The sequence below is a fragment of the Notothenia coriiceps genome, unplaced genomic scaffold (genome assembly GCF_000735185.1).
Source record: "Notothenia coriiceps isolate Sejong01 unplaced genomic scaffold, NC01 NC01_scaffold00036363, whole genome shotgun sequence".
NCBI lineage: Eukaryota > Metazoa > Chordata > Actinopteri > Perciformes > Nototheniidae > Notothenia > Notothenia coriiceps.
Window position 1 is genome coordinate 122,687 of NW_011369064.1, and position 19,339 is coordinate 142,025.

At 41.3% G+C, this 19,339-nt stretch overlaps 1 protein-coding gene across 5 annotated transcripts in view; it reads right to left on the reverse strand.

Annotated features, from left to right (window-relative positions):
• ssbp2b (single stranded DNA binding protein 2b) overlaps window positions 1-19,339 on the reverse strand; it is a 57,119-nt gene that overhangs the window by 24,707 nt on the left and 13,073 nt on the right. For all 5 annotated transcript variants that reach the window (XM_010792163.1, XM_010792164.1, XM_010792165.1 and 2 more), the window contains exons 2-4: window positions 4,465-4,537; window positions 756-817; window positions 341-425 (exon numbers count right to left, since the gene is read on the reverse strand). In XM_010792163.1, coding sequence (XP_010790465.1) covers window positions 341-425; window positions 756-817; window positions 4,465-4,537 — 220 coding nt within the window. The remainder of the gene's footprint in view (window positions 1-340; window positions 426-755; window positions 818-4,464; window positions 4,538-19,339) is intronic.

Sequence of the window (19,339 nt, forward strand, 5' to 3'; positions counted from 1 at the left end):
AGGGGTAGTTAGTCGGTTCCGTAAGAGCTAGCATGCGGGTCCGGAACTCTGGGATTTGTAGTCTTTCTAGTTGCGTATTTTTCATAGTCTTATATTTCAACAGTTTTACGACAAACTGTGACTTTTTGACATGGAAATTATCTTTTAAATTGATAAACGGGATTGAAAGATAATCTTTCTCTCCCCATTGACAATACATAATTTTTCAGAAATAACTTATAAGGTCCCATGGGGCGGAAGTAGAAGGGCGTGACTTCGCCTCTCTATACACAACACATCTCCCAGCATAGATTCCTGGGTTGATTGACCAGGAGGAGCAATGACATCAGTGCAGACTCACGTAGTCATGGAAGGCTTTGGCCTCACTGGAGTGTTCACATGAGTCTCTTCTCTCTGGAGCCGCACAGTACAAGTCCCAGAAAACACTGCAACACACAGAGAGGCAGTCAGAGAGAAGCATGACGGCAAAACAGAAACATTAAAGCCCAATAGATAAAAATAATAGTCCATTTTAGAGGCATTAAGTAGGATTCTATTATGATGATTGAAATAGACAACTTTAGGAGAGTGTGTTCGGATTTGCAAACATCTACCTGAAGAAGAGCTTTTGGGTACAATTAATGAGATGAAGATACATTAAAATGGAAGAAGAAGGAGGGGGAATGAGCATTTTAATTAATATTGTCAATGATGGAATGAAGAAAAACAGCATGAGGAGGAATGTAACTTGATTCATTAGGCATAAAAACACTCACCACCACCATGAGTGGAGGAACCCCGGAGGTTCTCCTAATGTGATGTTCTTCTCCCATCGGATCTAGCCAGACAGACAAAGAGAGATGCTTCAGAAACAAATTAGGTATAAAACATGGCGGACATCTGAATTACATCCTTTATAAGGTTTGAGAGGGTGCAAGGGAACTCTTACAACACATACCATTATGTAATTATATTATGATTCTCATACCAGAGAGTCATAAGTGGGTAAGTGAGTCTACGTATGCCTGAGAGCATGTATATCCACAAGTAGGTAAGAGAGTGTGTGTGGAAGAGTGTGTTAACCAAGTCAGGGGATATGCTCAGGCTAAGGTCAGAAACATGTACCACACACAGGGCGACTGTGGCTGCGAGGAAGTGCGGTTGTCTTTCAACCAGAAGGTTGTGGGTTCGATCCCAGCCCATGCACTCAACATGTCGATGTATCCTTGGGCAAGATACTTAACCCTGAGTTGCTTCCGATGGCATGGCCAACGGTGTGTGAATGTGAGGTCCTAAGTAAGGTACACTGCTCTGTATGAATGGGTGTGAATGGGTGAATGACATGTAGTATGTAAAGTGCTTTGAGGGGTCTTAAAGACTGGATAAAGTGCTATATAAGTACAGACCATTTACCAGCCTGAGGAGCCCCATCAAAATGTTGACCATCCCTTTAGCCTGCTCCTCTACATTATCTGTCCTTCTGCTCAGTGTTTCATTCACTCTTTGCTTCTTTCTAGTGTATATTGATAGCCTCTGTATCTGCTGTACCTTACTTTTATTTATTTTCTCCTTTTCTTCCTAGTGTGGGTCCAAGTCACATTTTAAGACAAAAGAGTTTATGGTTGTTCTGAAAGGCCACACTCGATATTAGGGCAACATTTTATTTCAATCTTTAATTCAATGCAATAATGGTGTTTTTACACAAAAAGTGCCAAAACTGATCCGCCTTCATTTACCTGTTATATCTAACCCACCATTACTTATATTTATACATTGTTTTTGGTGTTATAATTCTCCTAAAATCCAAAAACGATCAGCTTTCCAGGTAGGCTATGTTGTGAATGCTATGAGAATGTAGGCTAACATTAGCTACTTGGTCCTGCCATATAGCATTTTGTGAAGTTTACACCCCAGCAACCCCAACCTAACTCTTTATCTGAAATAGTTTATATAAACATTAGAGTATTGAGCTAGCCTCTGTTTTGCTAAAGTGCTGTATCCAAGTCAAGCATCTGAAGAGGAAATTAGAAAAGCGAGACCCCCTTGAGTAACTAATGTTAGCTTAATGAGTTAACTAGCTATTTCTAAGAGAGTCTGCTAGCTAAAATGATCACATCAGGCGGGCATAATGGGAAGCTACTTTAGCCAGACACAGAACAAACAAACACATCAGGAAGCTGTGTCTTCTGCCGCTACTTCTATTAAATAAGTATTCTGTAATAAGGTTGTGCACATAAACACAGTCATTGTCTTAAGTACCCATTGCAAAAAACTGACTATAAACCTGGTGGTAAATCTGCCATTGTAATCAGAGACAGAAGAAGCAATCAGAGGGGGGCGGGGCTTAAACAACGGTTTCCAACGTTGGGAGTGTGGATGAAAAAGACACCATCTAACAGACGCCTGAATCATTTTGACACCTTATCACCTCGGTCAAGGTTAGTGTCTAACATGAGCGCTGACATCACCTACAATAGGGATGATTAATGCTCGCAGACAATGTCAACTGCAATGTCTAGACACACACACACACACACACACACACACACACACACACACACACACACACACACACACACACACACACACACACACACACACACACACACACACACACCACACACACACACACACACACACACAGTCTGCCTCTCCTCTCTATAAACAGACTTACATCACTTTTAAAAATGATCTGATGATGATCTTTTTAATTTCCTTCACTGCAACATTTAATAAAAGAATAAGACCACTGTACCACCTGCTCTACCTTCAGAGTGAACATGAACTAGAAAAACAGGAACAACTGATTCACTTACAATCAGGCCGTCCTGACCTTAGAAGGAATGCCCTGCTTTGAACTGCCTCCCGTTGTTTATCCCACAGGCTTTCAGTCTAAGTTAGACATTCTAGTAAATAGTTTGGTTAACTTGAAACATAAGAGACAGCTGGCAGTTTCCATATATACAACATGGCAAATAGTTCTTCCAAAAGATGCAGAATGAGCATCCCTTATTTCTCACATTGCAATTGGCTGTAGCTCAGTCCAGACACAATTGTTTCACAACAGTTTAATTCAGGACACTTTTTAGTGTTCTACACACATCTGGAACGCCTCGAAGAAAATAGAGTTGACTGTGCCTGCATGTCCTGTCCTCTTGTGGTCTGTACTCCCTGGGCTTTCGCTCATTTACCTTCAGCATGCTAGTGACAAGCCTTTTGTGTGATCACTGGCAGATGGAGGCTGTGTGTTACAAGGGCAGCTCTCTAGAGTGAGGATTGAGATTTAAGAAAAGCTACTTTTACAGTTTCTTATTCACTCATATATTTCAACCTTTTCATTCTTGCTGTCTGGTTTTTTTCTCCCGCGTGATTTCAGTTAAGGTGTTAGCGTATTGTTGGTATGTGAGCGTAGCTGTAAGGCATGAGGTGTGTAAGGGAATTACAAATTGACTGAGCCATCAATGCACTTTGACAGGGCTGCATGATTCTTGGTTGCCTTTAGTTCTGAGCTGTCTGATTTCGGTATTAACATTCAGGTATTCAGGAGTGATTCGTCACTTGTCTTTTTTGGCTCTTGTTTCTCGAGCCTGAGGATAGATTGTTAATAAATGCAGATGCTAATCTAAGCCATCCCACTACTCCAGCTAGAGCTACATTATGGGCTCGTAATGTTTATAAAATGTGTGTTTTCAGTGTGTGCATGCTCATACATGCACGCCCATGTTTGCAAGTGGCTGTGTTTATACTTGTTACACTCTTAGCTAATGCGTTCCCACACTTGAATGCGACACTGCCTATCCCTTTCATCTGCCACATCTGTCAAAGAAAGAGCAAGTTATATGGCAGAGAGGAAAGGGTGTCAGAGCGGTGTGTGTGTGAGCACATGTGCACAAACACACACTAAAAGCCAGAGTGATGAGAATTGGTGCCAGCTGATGACGTAACCTTTTCCATCCCCCTCTCTTTGTTCTCCTCTTCCTCTGGCCGATGCACAAGCAGCCCCCAGCCTCTGTTTCCTACATAGTAATTTACTGTCATTTACAGCAAAGCACTAGAATCAGCTGACCTTATTTTCACCCTGTCACCTTTTTACCTCTGCAGAATGAAAGTGAGAACAAGCTTGCTTCTCTGGAATAGTTGCGAGTTGAGAGATGACAAAGAGGAAGTGGAGAAATCAGAAAGGACGGGAAGGAGATAGAAAGAGATGGAGTGAGACGGAGCTGCTGAGCGGATCAGTGAATGATCTCAGTAAAAGACGTCAGCTCCTCGCTGAGCATCGTAACTCTCCTCGTCCTCCGGCTCCAGTCCCGCTAAATGCAACACTAATGTTAATAACGTCTGCTGCTACTAACCTGTTGGCTCAGCACTGTAAGGCCAAGCTAATTCAATTAGCTGCTACACTAAGTGGACACAGGAACTGGAACCTTTCAGAGTGGACACATGGAATACATGGGCTGCCTCTCTGAGACACACTTTGTGACTTACCTCTGAGAGAAAGGTCTGTGCTGACTTCTGCGCTCCTACATGCAGCAGGTACTCGTACACATACAGAGCTAACCTGCGCAGAAACATAAAGAACACAGTGGAAGAAAATAGGTCAGTTTGTTTATTAAGATCAAAACAGGCAACAACAGATGGGTGAATAAAACTGGTACATTTTTCTTTTTTTAAATAAACATTATAAAAGGAATGGAGGCCAACAAACGCTCTAAATTGACAGTGAGACAGTTACGACAGAAAAACATAGCACTAACTACTAACTACTTGTACTTATACTACGTAATACACAAACACCGCTCAGTGTCAATCAAATGCCCCAAAGATTCCTCTTACGTATTACTTGAGCATTTCTGAGTTTCAAGTTCAAGCAGTCAAACCACTGCTTTGGGACTCAAGACAATTACACTTCCTTCTCTATATTTAGTACAAGTCCATATTTAAGAGGGAGTTTCTTCCAGGAAAGCGCCACAAAATAAAGATGAGAGATCCCACGCATGGATACGAATCGCCAAGCAGCTTTGCGATGCAATGTGCAGTTATGTGTGAGGGCGTAACAGTCCATTACAAATCTCATGAGGAACAGAAAGACACACATCAACTTCGGGGCACAACTAAACTTCACAATGCCAAAAAAACATGGCAACCTTTTAAGACAATTGAAATTCACCCGACATTATGCTAAATCTTAAACCCACCTGTTTGAAGAACAAACAGAATGGTGATAAGAGTACGCTCGGTGGGACCGCACTGTAAAAACACCTCGGGCCTCGTGCTCTCCACATGGCTTTGATCACACTGAGAATTAATTACAGGCTTGATTTGTTAATCAATTCTCCTCCCAGTGTGTCTGTGCTGCTACTCGACTTACAGAACAGGGGGAGTGATGATCCACTGGGTCTATAAATACAAGATAAACACTGATCCACACAAGATCAATAGTAGATCACACTGTCTCCTTACAGCACCCTGTAGATTTGGACAAGCGGGTAATGAGCAGGTACAGTTTATGTTCCCTGAATACAACGTAAATTGTTTCATATCCGTGAAATGTACTGTATATGTATTTAGCGACAATGAAATAGGTTGATGTTGATTAAGTCAAATGGGACCTAAAGTTTGTTATCTATACATATTGTTGGTAGAATTTGGTCATTTAGAATTTTAATTTACGATTATTAACATTACTGATTGATCTGCTAATCAAATGCCAGAAAACTGTTAAATACTCATGACATACATGACATAATGGTGACAGAGTGTAATAGCTAGTTTTGTCAGCCAGTCTAAAACAAAAAAAAATCCAAAGTTTACTATGAATAGAAAAGACTAATGTTCTCAAATTTGAAAAACAGAAATGAATATATCTTTGGCATTTATGCTTTAAAAACGACTTACATTATTGGTTGATGAAAAATCGAAATAATGGGATTTATTTTCTATTACTTATTCTAATTGTTCGACGAATCAATTATATAAAAAACTCAAATTGAAGCACGACACAGCAAAAGCTTTGACCTGGAGCTCTGTGCGTCTGTGTGTCCATGAGGTGTGTATGATTGTGTATCGTCATGCGTGAAAGATGGTCACTCTGGGACAGCAGCTGTCCTCGAACCTCCGCTGTAAAGCCAGACGGCTGCAGCCCGTCCACACTCCTCTCATATCGAGGTAAAAATAAACTCCCCAGACAGCCCTGTCTGCCTGTCTGGAGATGATGGACTGCACACCTTTCTGCTCTGCACACAGGTACTCTCTCTCCTTGCCCCCTCCTCCATTTCAATCTCTCCTCTTCATCACTTTCGCCCTCAGTCTCCCCTCTTCCTCCTCCTCTCTGTGTGCCTGTTCTGTCTTGATGGCTTTCTTCCTGCACTCTTTTTTGTACGAGGCCATGTTTGTTTAATGATGAAAGGATGAAGGGAAAGCAGCAGAAGCTCTTCCTCATCATCCTTCCATCTCTTCCTCTCGCTCTCTGTTCCCCTGTGGCCCGGCAGTTATGTTTAACCAACGAGATGGAGAGAGATCGTTTCACAGGGACAAGGTTAACGTAACAGAGAGAGGCTTAACAAAACTCTTGACACCTTGACAACAGAACATGAATAAAAGATGCAGACATTTTTATTTCAAGGAACAGTACAACTCTGAACATTTCGAGTTACAGACCCACTCAGCCTCTCTGTTCTGCCTCTCTTTCTGTCCTGTCTGTCACTCTCCACTGTAAACCCTAGCAGCGGCAGCATCAGTACAGATCTATTTATTAATACTGAAAGATACATTTGTAGTGAATACATTCACAGAAATGACAACAAGCCTGATGGACTGCATGAATGAATTCATTGTGCAACTGTGAATAAAGAAAGAAATGGAAGCTTGTCCTCAGAATGCTTCGGCCTGTTTTCAGTCAGCTGTCTATTACCACAGGAAAATAAAGCCTGGCTCTGTAGCAGAAAAAGGTCTGACCCGGGATTGATTTCATAAAGCTGTAAGATGTGACCTTTGACACTGAAAGGGTTTTTAGAAAATGAGGAAACCCAGTGAAGGTGGAAGCAGGAGTGCAGGGTTGAGGAGAAAGGTGATGGGATGAAAGAAAGGGAAACGTTACAGGGTATCAAATGAAAACAGGTTAATGCAAGTTTTTGAGGGAAAAAAAATAAGTAGGGGAAAAGGAAAGTAATTCATTCACTGCTTGTGACCTTAAACACAATGCACTGCAAAAATACATAAATCCACTCCGCAGGACTGATAAGCAGCAAAGCAGCAGAAGGAGGTTGTTAGCATTCAATATCTTTCAAAACTTTAACTCTAAAATGAACTACTAATTTCCTCAAGGACGAGATGAAAACAAAACATAAACCCCCCTCACGATGCTCTCTCATTGTTCAGTTACTTGTTCAGCTCAGCTGGATAAAAAAACCAATAAACTATGAGGAGGTAGACTGACTGACTGACTGACTAGAAATACTGAGCGGAGATAAGGTTTGTGGATTAAAGCTCAGTTCAAGGTTGACATAATAAGTGAGAGCATTACAAAGACTCTCTTGTCATTAAATAAACTGTCACTTTGAATAATCTTTGCATTAGGATTTGAGGTAAAAGTGCTCAAACTCGGGCAGGCAATGCATTTCTAATGGTTTTACTCCATATTTGTTTCTCCACATCAAATCTCTTTAGGTGTTTGCCCTTGCTGTCGGACATACACCGGAGGATTGAAGACATTTTTTATTTCGTACCTGTCTGCTCTGGCAATTTGTGTTGTAAATAAGAACCACTTTACATGAATCACAACTGCAACCAGGATGATTGAAGAGATCAGGTGCCTCCCACTTTGCTTCCTCTCCCCTTGTGCTGTGAGTGTGTGCGGGTGGCAGGGGTTGTTGGTAAAAGTGGAGAAGGTGAGTGATAGGAGGGGGACTTAAAGATACACACCTGACCCTTTTCTCCTTCAAATTCAAATCGTTTTGTCTTCTGTGAGTAACTTTTAATGAAATTCACATTTGCAACGGACAGTCGGACACCACGCTGACTGCTCCTGTACATCTACACAAAACCAGACAGCCGGTGAGATTAAACCAAGTTTCCGCGTAATGCAGGCAGCGGGAACTGCGACCACGTCTGTGTTGCTTTGTTCCCGAGCCGTACAGAGAGCAGTGAGATGAGAGTAGCTTGGAGATAAATCACAGCCTCATCTTAAGGCCTTTACATTAACTGCTTTTCCAAGATCAGCATTTAACAGGGACCATTTGATCGTTGCTAATCAATTTACTGCCATGGCGATCAAAGTGTGGCACGGCTTCAAATTAAGACAGACAATGGCTTCACTGATTGGATTTGCCTGTCAAAGATTAGCTCCAGATTATTCACCCTTGTTAAAGATGAAATGTTGCATGGTCTGATCTGAATGGGCATGTCAATTGATACATTTACAAGACTTGCTGCTGTGCTGACATCACACTATAACACATGTTTGAAAAGAGATAAAATCCTTAATTCAAAAATGTTAAACATGATATTTCTGTCAAATACATACTTCACCTCTTCAGTGGAAGAATACAAATTACAGTAAATGGCGCAGTACTTGTATCTCCTTATTCTGTATTATTGGGAAAACTATCTGGTGCAAGTCACAGATTATATTTTGTAGCCGCACGTATTTAACTGTTTAAGATGTAAAAATATACCACAGAAGAAGAAGCACAGTAGAGACAGCAGCATCTCCCCCTTCGTACTAAGACGCCACAAATCTGCCATCTTTGCCCATATTAAATGTTCTGCTGCTGGGTGTGGGCAGTGGCAGGAAATTATCACTATCCACAGGAAGTGATGAACACAAACTGTCTCCTAAGCAGCAGTTACAGAGTGATACAGTCAGATAAAGATATATTGTCCATTTTGGTAATTATCACAAACTGCAAATTCATAGACTGTAAAATAGACGTGGACATAGCCTCCGGGTCTGAAAAAGTGAAGCTATTGAGATAGCTCTTTAAACCTGCATTTACTCCACCGGTTGCAGAAAGAAGTTTGATATGTTTATGAGAAAATAACCCTACTTCTCACTTAATTTTATTATCCGAGTAAACATTTTGGTATTGACTTTATGGTCTCATTACCTGGTTTAAAGCATGACGTTCATTTGTGGTCTCATTTGAAGTTAATAGGTGAAAGCTGCAGGTTAATAGGCCAGATGATGTCAAATAGCGATTCACTTGGAATGTAATAATTGGAAAAGGTAAAACCGGTTCAACTCATTCAGTAAAGTTTGCTATAGCCTACACAGATTTACTTTAAGATCTCAGACAAACATTTTTCTCTTTTTGTGATTTCTGGGGCAACACTTGACGGACAAATGAATGAAATATAAGAACAAACACAGAGAGTTAAACGCACCCCCCTCTCCATGGAGGGAGGAAAATTACAAAAAAGAGAAAATTAGAGAGAGAGAGTGATGGGGTGACGGGAGCGTAGCAGAGAGAGAGATGAAAGCTTCTGGTGAAAAGCAAAAAGTTAAGAAGGGGGATTAGAGAGACAAAAAATGGGTGAGGATGGAGGTGATGGGTGCTCGTGGATGAGCTCCAAGATGAATACTCGTGAGATCTGTAAACTTTCATATTCTAATGTTGAAGATTCCCACTGAGCGGTGTCTCAGTTATTCAAGCACCCTGCTGTGACCTCCTTCTGCAAATTAACTAAAAAAAATTCCTCTCTAAGAGAAAAAGCAAAACACAAAATACAGAACAGATGAAATATACACACAGGGATACATGTAGGGATACTACACCGTAGAGTATGAGCTGGATTTCATTATAATTGTAAACGAGTTCAGTGTGAGAACTAATAACAATGGGAAAGTAATCCTAGAGTGAACTTAGTCACAGTCAGGAAGTTGAAGACCTGTAATTATCTCCTGGATATGCCTACCTACTACAGGAGACTAAATTGCTGTCTTAAATCTCTGCTGAGTGTGTTCACAGAAATTGATAATGTTAGTAAAATGATACTGGGATAGATCTACTGAGAGCTAAAGTTTCTTTGAAGCCTTTTGCTTTCAAGGAAATTGAAGAAGTCAGAATAATAAAGCAATAAGAGGCAATCTAGCAACTTCTTAAAATGTCTCATGGATGAAAAAACAGCACCTTAGAATAAATTAGACCTGCAGTAAACTCCAGTTTAGTTAACCTAATGAATTAAAGCTATTTTCCTTTTAGCATAAATGAATAAAACAACCCATTATGTGTCTTTTATGCATGGCGAGACCCTACCTGCTCCTCTGTGCTAACGCGGCTTGTTTGGAGTTTGTTTGTCATGATTTTTGAGGATTTTGTCTTGCTATGTGTGTTACATCACTTTGCAGCATATGACTGATGCAATAGAGGCAGCGACAGCAGTAACTGCGAGTACAAAGGCAGCTACTGAACCAAGGGAGATACTTGCATCCGCTTTATAAGGCCAGTCAGCATTAAACAAGTCCGTTTTAAAAGCTTCAGATGGTTTTATTTTTTTTGAAAGCTGATATTAAAAAAACACAATATACTGTATGACTGATAGTTATACTTTACCATAAATGCATAATTTTAACAAATAATCAGGATGTTCTTAGACTTTTGTTTCTTTTTGTGACTAAAAGAAACATTACACTGGACATTTTAAAGTAAAAAAAAAACGAACTCTCAACCAAAACACTTAATGGTGTTGTTCATAAATTAATTTAAATTGAGTTTGGCATTTCTGTTCTGCACGTTTTCGATCAACATATACATTGATTCATATACAAACAATATAAGCTAATAACGGCTTCTACGTTGCTTTTTCTATATTCCACTGCTGGGCTGTGCGACTTGTTTCTCTTTTTATTGTGTCCTCCCTTTACAGTGATCATAAGATGAGACACCTGGGAGTAAAGACCTGTTATTTACAGTGGTTTAATTTAGTTTGAACCCCTTCCCGGAGAGCACACGTCCTCTCATAATTCCACACATCAACACTGAGCTTCAGGCTCCAAGAGCAACAAAAAGATCAGATGTACAATCATCAACATTATTACCATCACCATCACGTCCAGAATTCAGAGAAGCCGAGCGGACACTCGCTCTGCAATCAAGCCTCGGAAAAAGCCCCCCATCAAACAGATGCCACCTGTGGCTGAGGAGAGTGTTGGCAGCTCAGGCTGTAGACGGCAGCTCTGGCCAGAATAGAGAGAGACCCCCCCCCCATAAAAGAGAGTGCAGTGATCAAGCTGCTGCCCCTGCTGAGGACAGCCCTGTGTGTGACAGCCAAACACTTTCCCTGATTAATCAAGCCTAGCAGCGGGGCTTTATGTGCCATTACGAGCCTCACTAAATGACTTTACTTCATTCATTAAAGTGAAGCATCCTCAGGCTACGCTTGTCAGACAGACAGAGAGAGAGACAGGGAGACAGGGAGACGGACAGAGAGAGAGAGGGAGACAGACAGACAGACAGAGAGAGAGAGAGACAGGGAGACAGGGAGACGGACAGAGAGAGAGAGGGAGACAGACAGACAGACAGAGAGAGAGACAGGGAGACAGATAGACAGACAGACAGACAGAGAGAGAGACAGGGAGACAGACAGACAGACAGACAGACAGAGAGAGAGACAGACAGAGAGACAGACAGACAGACAGACAGACAGACAGAGAGACAGAGAGACAGACAGGGAGACAGACAGACAGACAGAGAGACAGACAGAGAGACAGGGAGACAGACAGACAGACAGAGAGAGAGACAGGGAGACAGACAGACAGAGAGAGAGACAGACAGACAGACAGACAGACAGAGAGAGAGAGAGAGACAGACAGACAGACAGACAGACAGACAGAGAGACAGGGAGACAGACAGACAGACAGAGAGAGAGACAGGGAGACAGACAGACAGAAGTGAAAGCATGGAGAAGGATGTGGATAGGGCAGCGATGAGGGTGGCAGGGGGGCACTGAGGCAAGATAAACAACGACAAATATAGACCCATTACAATGCTGAATAATTCATCCAATAGAAAGGGCTTCTGGAAAACAACTGAGGAAAAAACAACAGCAGCCCATACAACCCTGCAGATTATGAAGGCTTTACACAGTGAGGACGGAGCATCTTCAAAACACACTCATTTATGCACACAGCTTGTCTGGGAAAGGTACAGCAACAGGATCATGGACAAATCACTTTAAGTGGAAAATCGGGTTACAGTGGATTAAATCATGATGTATTTTCATTATGTAAAAGTTTAGTTTGAATGAATCTGTGCTTTGGACAGGTGAGACCGGTTTACTTGAAAGTATTGTTGGTGCGGCAGAAGATCCTTTGTTTGAGCAATTATTCTAACTATTCTGAACACGTCACCAAGGATACGTACAGTAGTAAAAGTAATCCACATGGTATGAAAGACAAAAAAAGCGAGTAAAGAGCAGGATTATAATAACAAAGGCAAGGACATACGCTGATAGTATTGCGGGAAAATAGATAGTTTACAAGTCAACAAAGAGATAAAGATGTATGGAAAGAAAGATAAAGAGATAAATATAAGCAGCAACAAGAGGACTAAAGGGTAGAAAGCAAGAGAGAGGAAGACAGAGAACGGAGAAGAGGGAGAGAGTAAATGATTAATGAAAGGAGCTGGGAAGCGCAGCGAGGGCAGGTCAGGACGGAGCAGGAGACGAGTGATGCTGCAGCCTGCGAGCAAAACTGAAAAGGACAACGTTATGAACATGGCTGCTGCTGTCACACACCTTCATCGGGGAGGAGAGATTGAGAGGGTGTTACGCTTCTGAAGAAGTTGAACTGAACTTGTCTTGGGTGAAGAAGTTACATTGAAGTCAATGAGTGAGACAATTACTCCCGTTTTCATTCATAAGACGTAGTTGGTCAGTATACCCTTGAGAGGTTTTGTGGTATTTTAGCAGAAGACAGCTATTGAAAGTGCAGCATCCAAACCTTATAAAGTTTGTAGCATCATGTCAAAGAAAACAACTACCAACTTTGAGATTTATTATTTAAGTTTGACAAGACTGTACAAAGACTTCCATTAGACTCAAGTCAAATACATGCCTTCAATTAATCCCCAACTGGCAGTGCGCTGTGGCTCTACTGCTCGCGGATGCATTTCTAATTGGTATTTTTGCTGATGGTCACAAGTTAAATCTATATTCTCCATTACCCTTCTGTGGCTTCCCCTGGGGTCTCCCTAATGGCCCCTGCTAAAGGCAGAGCACTTGTATTGAGATATTCATATAAAGTGTATTCTCTCTGACGCTGACTGGCCTTTGCTAAGGCTTCGGTGCACAGTTGAGTGTTGGGAGGAGAAGGGAAAATTTCACTCCAGCTTTGAAGATTAACAAAACACGCGTCATATTCCTGCATTGGAAGCAGTAGAGACACTCATACTCAAATAAGCGTTGGTTTATCTGGTTCTGTTCCCTGCTTTGTCTCCATCGAGATGGTCTCACTGCTGCTTTGCTGAACAAATGTTCGTTGTAGCCTTTATCCCCCTCTCACTTCCACAACACATAGTAAAGCCCTTAGTGGAGCTTTGGCTGGTGCTCCAACACCGGCTTGGCAAAGATCGGTGTAGCCAGAGCTGTCTGACTTCATAACTGTGTGTGAGGTTGACCAGCCAAACAAAACTAAAAGATCTCTACAAAATCACACAGGTAGCTCATCCATTGATATGAGTCATTCGATTTGACATTCAGCATTGTATCGTATCCAATTTACCCATATAAGTTGATCTTGCAACCAGTGGCGATCCTAGAGTCTGTGGGGGCCCTAGGCAAAAATTCACTGGGGTCCCATCGAACCAGCTTTCATCACCATCAGTGGCGCCCCAACACACTCTCCCCCCTTTTTTCTGGGATTAATTGTCAGCCTGCATGTCGGCAAAGCTGACGGATTGCCTCCCAGCGATGTCTCTGTTCACTTCGGTCATTCGGATGGTGGATCATCTGGAGCGCTGACTCCATCGGATAGTTTTTACCAAAAGCTGACGTTTTATGGCACAAAATGCGCTCTCCCGTATGTCCTTCTGACTCTGGACTCGCTAATATTGAAGGATCGGAGCGGCCCGCCCCCCTGAGGAGTGACTCGTCCAGAGCCCATGTGAAAAAATTATCTCCCAGGCTGTTAATATTGTTACTGCTTTTCATTTCTGGCAACGTTAACACCCTGGTCCCGAGTGTTTCTCTGCTTCCTTGCAGCATTTGCCAACTCCGAATGGGTTTAGCTGTAGGCAAGGGTTGGGTTTTCTGCATGTTAATGCGCGAAGCCTAGTGCCCAAGTTAGATGTTTTCAAGACCTGGTTTATAGTTGCTAAGCCTGATATTGCTGTAGTTTCTGAAACCTGGTTAAAACTGTCTGTCACTGACACTGTTATTCACATTGATGGATATAATGTAGAGCGGATCGTAAGGGCAGAGCTGGTGGTGTTGCAATATACACTGCTGAGAAACTACAGTGCTCTGTCCTTCACTCAATTTCAATTCCAAGTAGGGCTGGGCGATATGCTCTCTAAATGATATCGCGATATTTGCTGACTATATCACGATATCCGATATATATCGCGATATTCTGAAATGTCCTCTAAAACACATACATTTTTTTTATTTAACCCCTTGATGTTTACAGTCACGCCAGTATGATGATTCTAGTAGTCCCTGCAACATATGTCTGCATTAAATCGACTAATAATGAAGAAAATTAACACATTTGTTGCAATAGTAATTTATGTACTTGTACTACAACATTTGAATCATCAGTTCTTCCTCATTTTCCTCAATTGTTCATATTTGGTTTATTAAAATAATGATATTGTGGTCATTGTTCAAAAATGTCTGCTATTATTATGAGTAGTATTATTATTATTAGTATAATGCGCTTTCTCTCTTCCTGTCATTATCAGGAGTTAGACATGTAATGGCTATGTATTAGATTAGATTAGAACCTTCATTCTCCTAAACTGCTGGGACATTTCCCTATAGCCAATACCTTTTATATTGTCTACTGTTCACTTACTTGTCAGCATAGGTCGGCATTGATGTACAGAGCCGACAGAATACCTTGTTTATATTGGCATCATATTGAGAGGTGCAGTGACGCGTCCTAAAACCAGGAAGTAAGCTGCTGGTTCCCTCGACAAAAAAGCAATGGGATTTCTCCATAGGGTTTTGGAAAATAGCTGGAAATAAGGTCTGTGGAAAACAAACCTGTTTGATAAATGCACGTTTTGTTCAGCCGGATAATATCCACATGTCTACCCTACTTTTATAATTTTCGAATCATAAATCCAATCGATAGATTATAAAAGGGTTTTAGGACGCGTCACCGCACCACTAGAAGCCAACTCCATCGATCAAGCTGGCTGAAACTTTCTCTCCCTCTTCTTCTCATGCTACCTGTCACTCTCCTTTAACTCCTCCGGTGACTTTCTTTTATTTGAAGATTGTTTTTTGCCCGGCGCTTGGCCGGTTACCGCTGGTTTTAAAAACATTTTGGCGAATGGTTAGGTGGTGCAATAGTCTGTAGTGAAGGAGCGCGCTCACGGGAGCCTGCTCACGATGCTCTCCGCAGCAAACAGCTGTTTGCTTTTCACCCAACAACAACAACCGACTCACGGGACGTTATGTTGTAGCGTTAATAAACGAAACAATTTAACTAAATTGCTAGTCAAATTACCTATACCACAGGATCATTTTTAAAGCAATATTTTTAGTGGCCCGAGCGGGCAAAGTACGTTATGAGTGGCCCGGGGTGTCTAAATAGTGCTTACGAGCCAGCGGGCCATTTAATGTCGAGCCCTTCCGGTTACCGGCCGGCCCACTTCAGTACCGGCCCATCGGGATTCGTCCCGAACGTCCCGATGGCCAGTCCGCCCCCTCAGGCCTCAAGTATCATGACCGATAAACGGTACAAGTGACTGTACACCTTTACAAAGCAGAGAAACTCTGCTGATCACTGCTGTTCAAACAGCAAAAGACTGTGGGCTCATTGTGAGTAAGGGACAAGAGGTCAGAGAGCTCATTATGCAAAACACAAGTAAGCTCTCATACATAATCACTAAGATTCAGGGTATGGAGTCAGACCACTGCCGTAAGCTAGTTCTTAATACACTTCCAATTTGAGAGAACATTGCATCCGTTGACGCACTTAATTTCTTTTATGGTAGTATCACACTTTGGTAATGACTTGGTATGGTGTTTATTTTATCGGATATCGAATTTAACTAAGAAAAACTCTATGGACAGGACAAATGTAGTTTGACCCCAGTAATTGGAAAAAACACCGCGGTCTATCCTCGACAATCATTGAACCTCTTTATTGTTAGAACACATAATACAAAAACACAAAAATAAACAGTGAACTTAGTACAAACAGAAACAAGCACCGAACTTCAGGAATGTTCAAATTTTTGTTATATAATATAAACCTAAATTAGACCTCCACACCTCAATCTTTCTTCACTCTCCTTTCGGACAAGTCGATCACCGAGCCTCCGAATGCAATCGTATTTGTAATTACGACGTGACAGTCACCAGATAACCGTAATTTCCATGACCATCACCAGTAGGTCAAAACAAAACTGTACACACCTTATTTTTCTCTAATAAAAAGACCAAGATGGCGTACCAATCCATAAATTAAAAAATAACACTTGATTGCAGTATCCCCACCGGTAAGGCCTCTTGCGCAAGGTTTTTTCCAAACCGCATTTCCAGTGCCGTTATTATTGATATCAAAAAAAGTATAAAAACCCATATCAAACGAAACAAACTGCTTTGTATCTCCACAACTTTATCTTGCAATGAAATGATTCATAGACTTCTCGAACCGTCAGATTTGTACAGAGTTCCTTAAAAATATGGTAGACTCATTACATTATAGGAGAGGATCAAATGACCAAAAATTACTCGACTTATTGGTATAAATTCTAAATTACCTGCTCGCGCCGTTAAAAGACTAAGATATTTGGTTTAATTGATGATTCTATCCAGGTCCACTTCTTTGTGGTACAAAGACTTTGTGTAACTACACCTGTACAGCTTTGTTCACTACAGGGGGAAGTTTCGAACCTTGTCGAGAGTAACAAGGTGGAAATAAACGGGCTTTGTTCAAGACCACAATACCACTACTTCGAGATGGTCGTCATAATCCAGTTAGTTATCATTAACTCGTCGTATATCTGCAACACTCCGAGTAAAAGACTAACTGATAAGAAATGTAGTCCAACAAGAACGCCTCTCCACTAGATCTTCGGTCGTACACCTAGCCTTTTATCCGGAGTACATAACCAGAAACATTGGTGTAAGAATCTTTACTTCAGACAAGTAAAGACTTTGAAGTGAGTAGTCCTACCACTTAATCTAGAATGGTAGGTTTCCTGTATCTAAGTCACCCGACTCGAGCTGACCTACGATCAGCAGCACCTCATTCTCGATTCGTAAATTTCGACTGAATTATGATCTTCGGTAGTGTCATTGTAACCCAGAATCTGTCAAGCGTAGATCCGCAAGTGCTCGACTGACACACGAATTAATCATATACGAACCCCTGCCCTTTGTTGGTCTGGACTTAGTTGACGTTCAACAGACAAAACAGTAGATAATCATCTGTAATCGTAATGTGAACATTGGTGTAGTAATGTAGTTCAGCAAGATTGATGGACGTCACAGGATGCGAACATACTCACCCTACTAACCACAAAACTGTATCTATACAATTACAAGATGATGTAATCAGCTGTCTTTTGTCTGTATGAAAACGGTACCACTGATTCCGGGGACCATAGACAAAGGGCCTGGGAGTCTCGTAAGGGATTGTGCGTGTGTCACGTCCGACGCAACCTGCGGATCTCCCTTGACGGTTCCTGGGTTACAATGAAAACAACCCATAGTTACAATAATTCAGTCGAAAATTTCATGCGAATAAGTGAAAAAGAAAAGCTACGTCGTACAAGGTCGAGCCGTGTAGGATATAACTTACATACAGGAAAAAACTTTACATATCCTAGAAAGGATAGATTTATCACCTCTAAAGGGTTTATGACTTAATAAAAATTCTTACACACCAAAGTTTATGAAAGTATATACAAACTACAACGACTATAAAGGATAGTTGTGTACAGACCCGTTCGTAAGATTCTAGAGTTGAAGAGGTTCATACCAGTAAAGGGAACTACTACGTTCTAGGTTGAGGTTCAGGGACTACGTAGTCTTTACTGCATCACGAATAAAAATATACGGACGAGAGAATTAATAATTAATTGGTGTAATGACGACCACCAATCCGAAGGGGGAGATATTTGGTCTTAACAACAAAGCCCCGTTTATTCCACTTGAATACCTCTGGGCAAAGTCGCTTACCCCCTCCAACAGACCAACAGACAGGTGTTGTTAACAAAAAGTCTTTTGTTAACAACAAAGAAGTGAACACATGGAAAAAAATTAATAACCAAATAAATTTTAGTCTATGAACACACAGGAAGGTCAAATTTTAAAAAATTTATAAGAATAAGTGTTAAATTTTTTTGGATACATTTACCTCTCGTATAAATGTAAATGAGACTACCATATTTATAAAGAAACATCTGTAAAAAATCTAGATGTAGAAGTCTATGAATAATTTCGAAGTGAGTTATACTGAGTTTGTGTCGTGGAATGGACGTTCCTATGACGGCTTTAGGTTCTAGGTGGTAAGTTTCGTCTGGTACTTTTTCTGACCCCTGCCGGTCGGAGTATATCCTCGGGTTGAGGACGTCTGTCAGGTCACCTGGTCGGACGTCTCTCAAAGTTTGTGTTCCCAATATGAGTTACACCGGACATCTTCCTGCTGTCTACGTAAGTTTAGCATAACACACATTTACTGAACGGAGGGGTACAAAAGACTACCTCGAAGAAGTAGACTATATAGGTTTGTTGTCTTCCGTCTAACGTTAGACTCTTTACGACAATCGTTAACGACTAGGTGACATTTGTGTGTACTATCTTGATAAAAGTTTGACCTAGCAACACATCATTGCCAGAAGTAGATGACACTGAGATAGGGAGAGACCACCTTCCTGACCCTCCAGTTTTTTCCAGTCGTTCTCTGTCCGTGTGAAGTAAAGATTCCCAGTATCTGATGCAAAACTTTTACACTTAGGTTTACCCTCCCCTCCCTGTCTGGACTGAACTGGGCTGGTGTCCCTGAACTAACCAAAAATCACCTGACGGACAACTTGGTTTACAAACAGGCGACCTGGTCCTAGTTGAGGACAGTTCGTGAGAGAAGAAAAGGATGTGACGAGGAAGAGAGATTTTTATTTCATGTGTTTATTATTTGTAGTTATATGACGACCGAATCAAAATTGTTTTTTTGTTAGAAGAATCT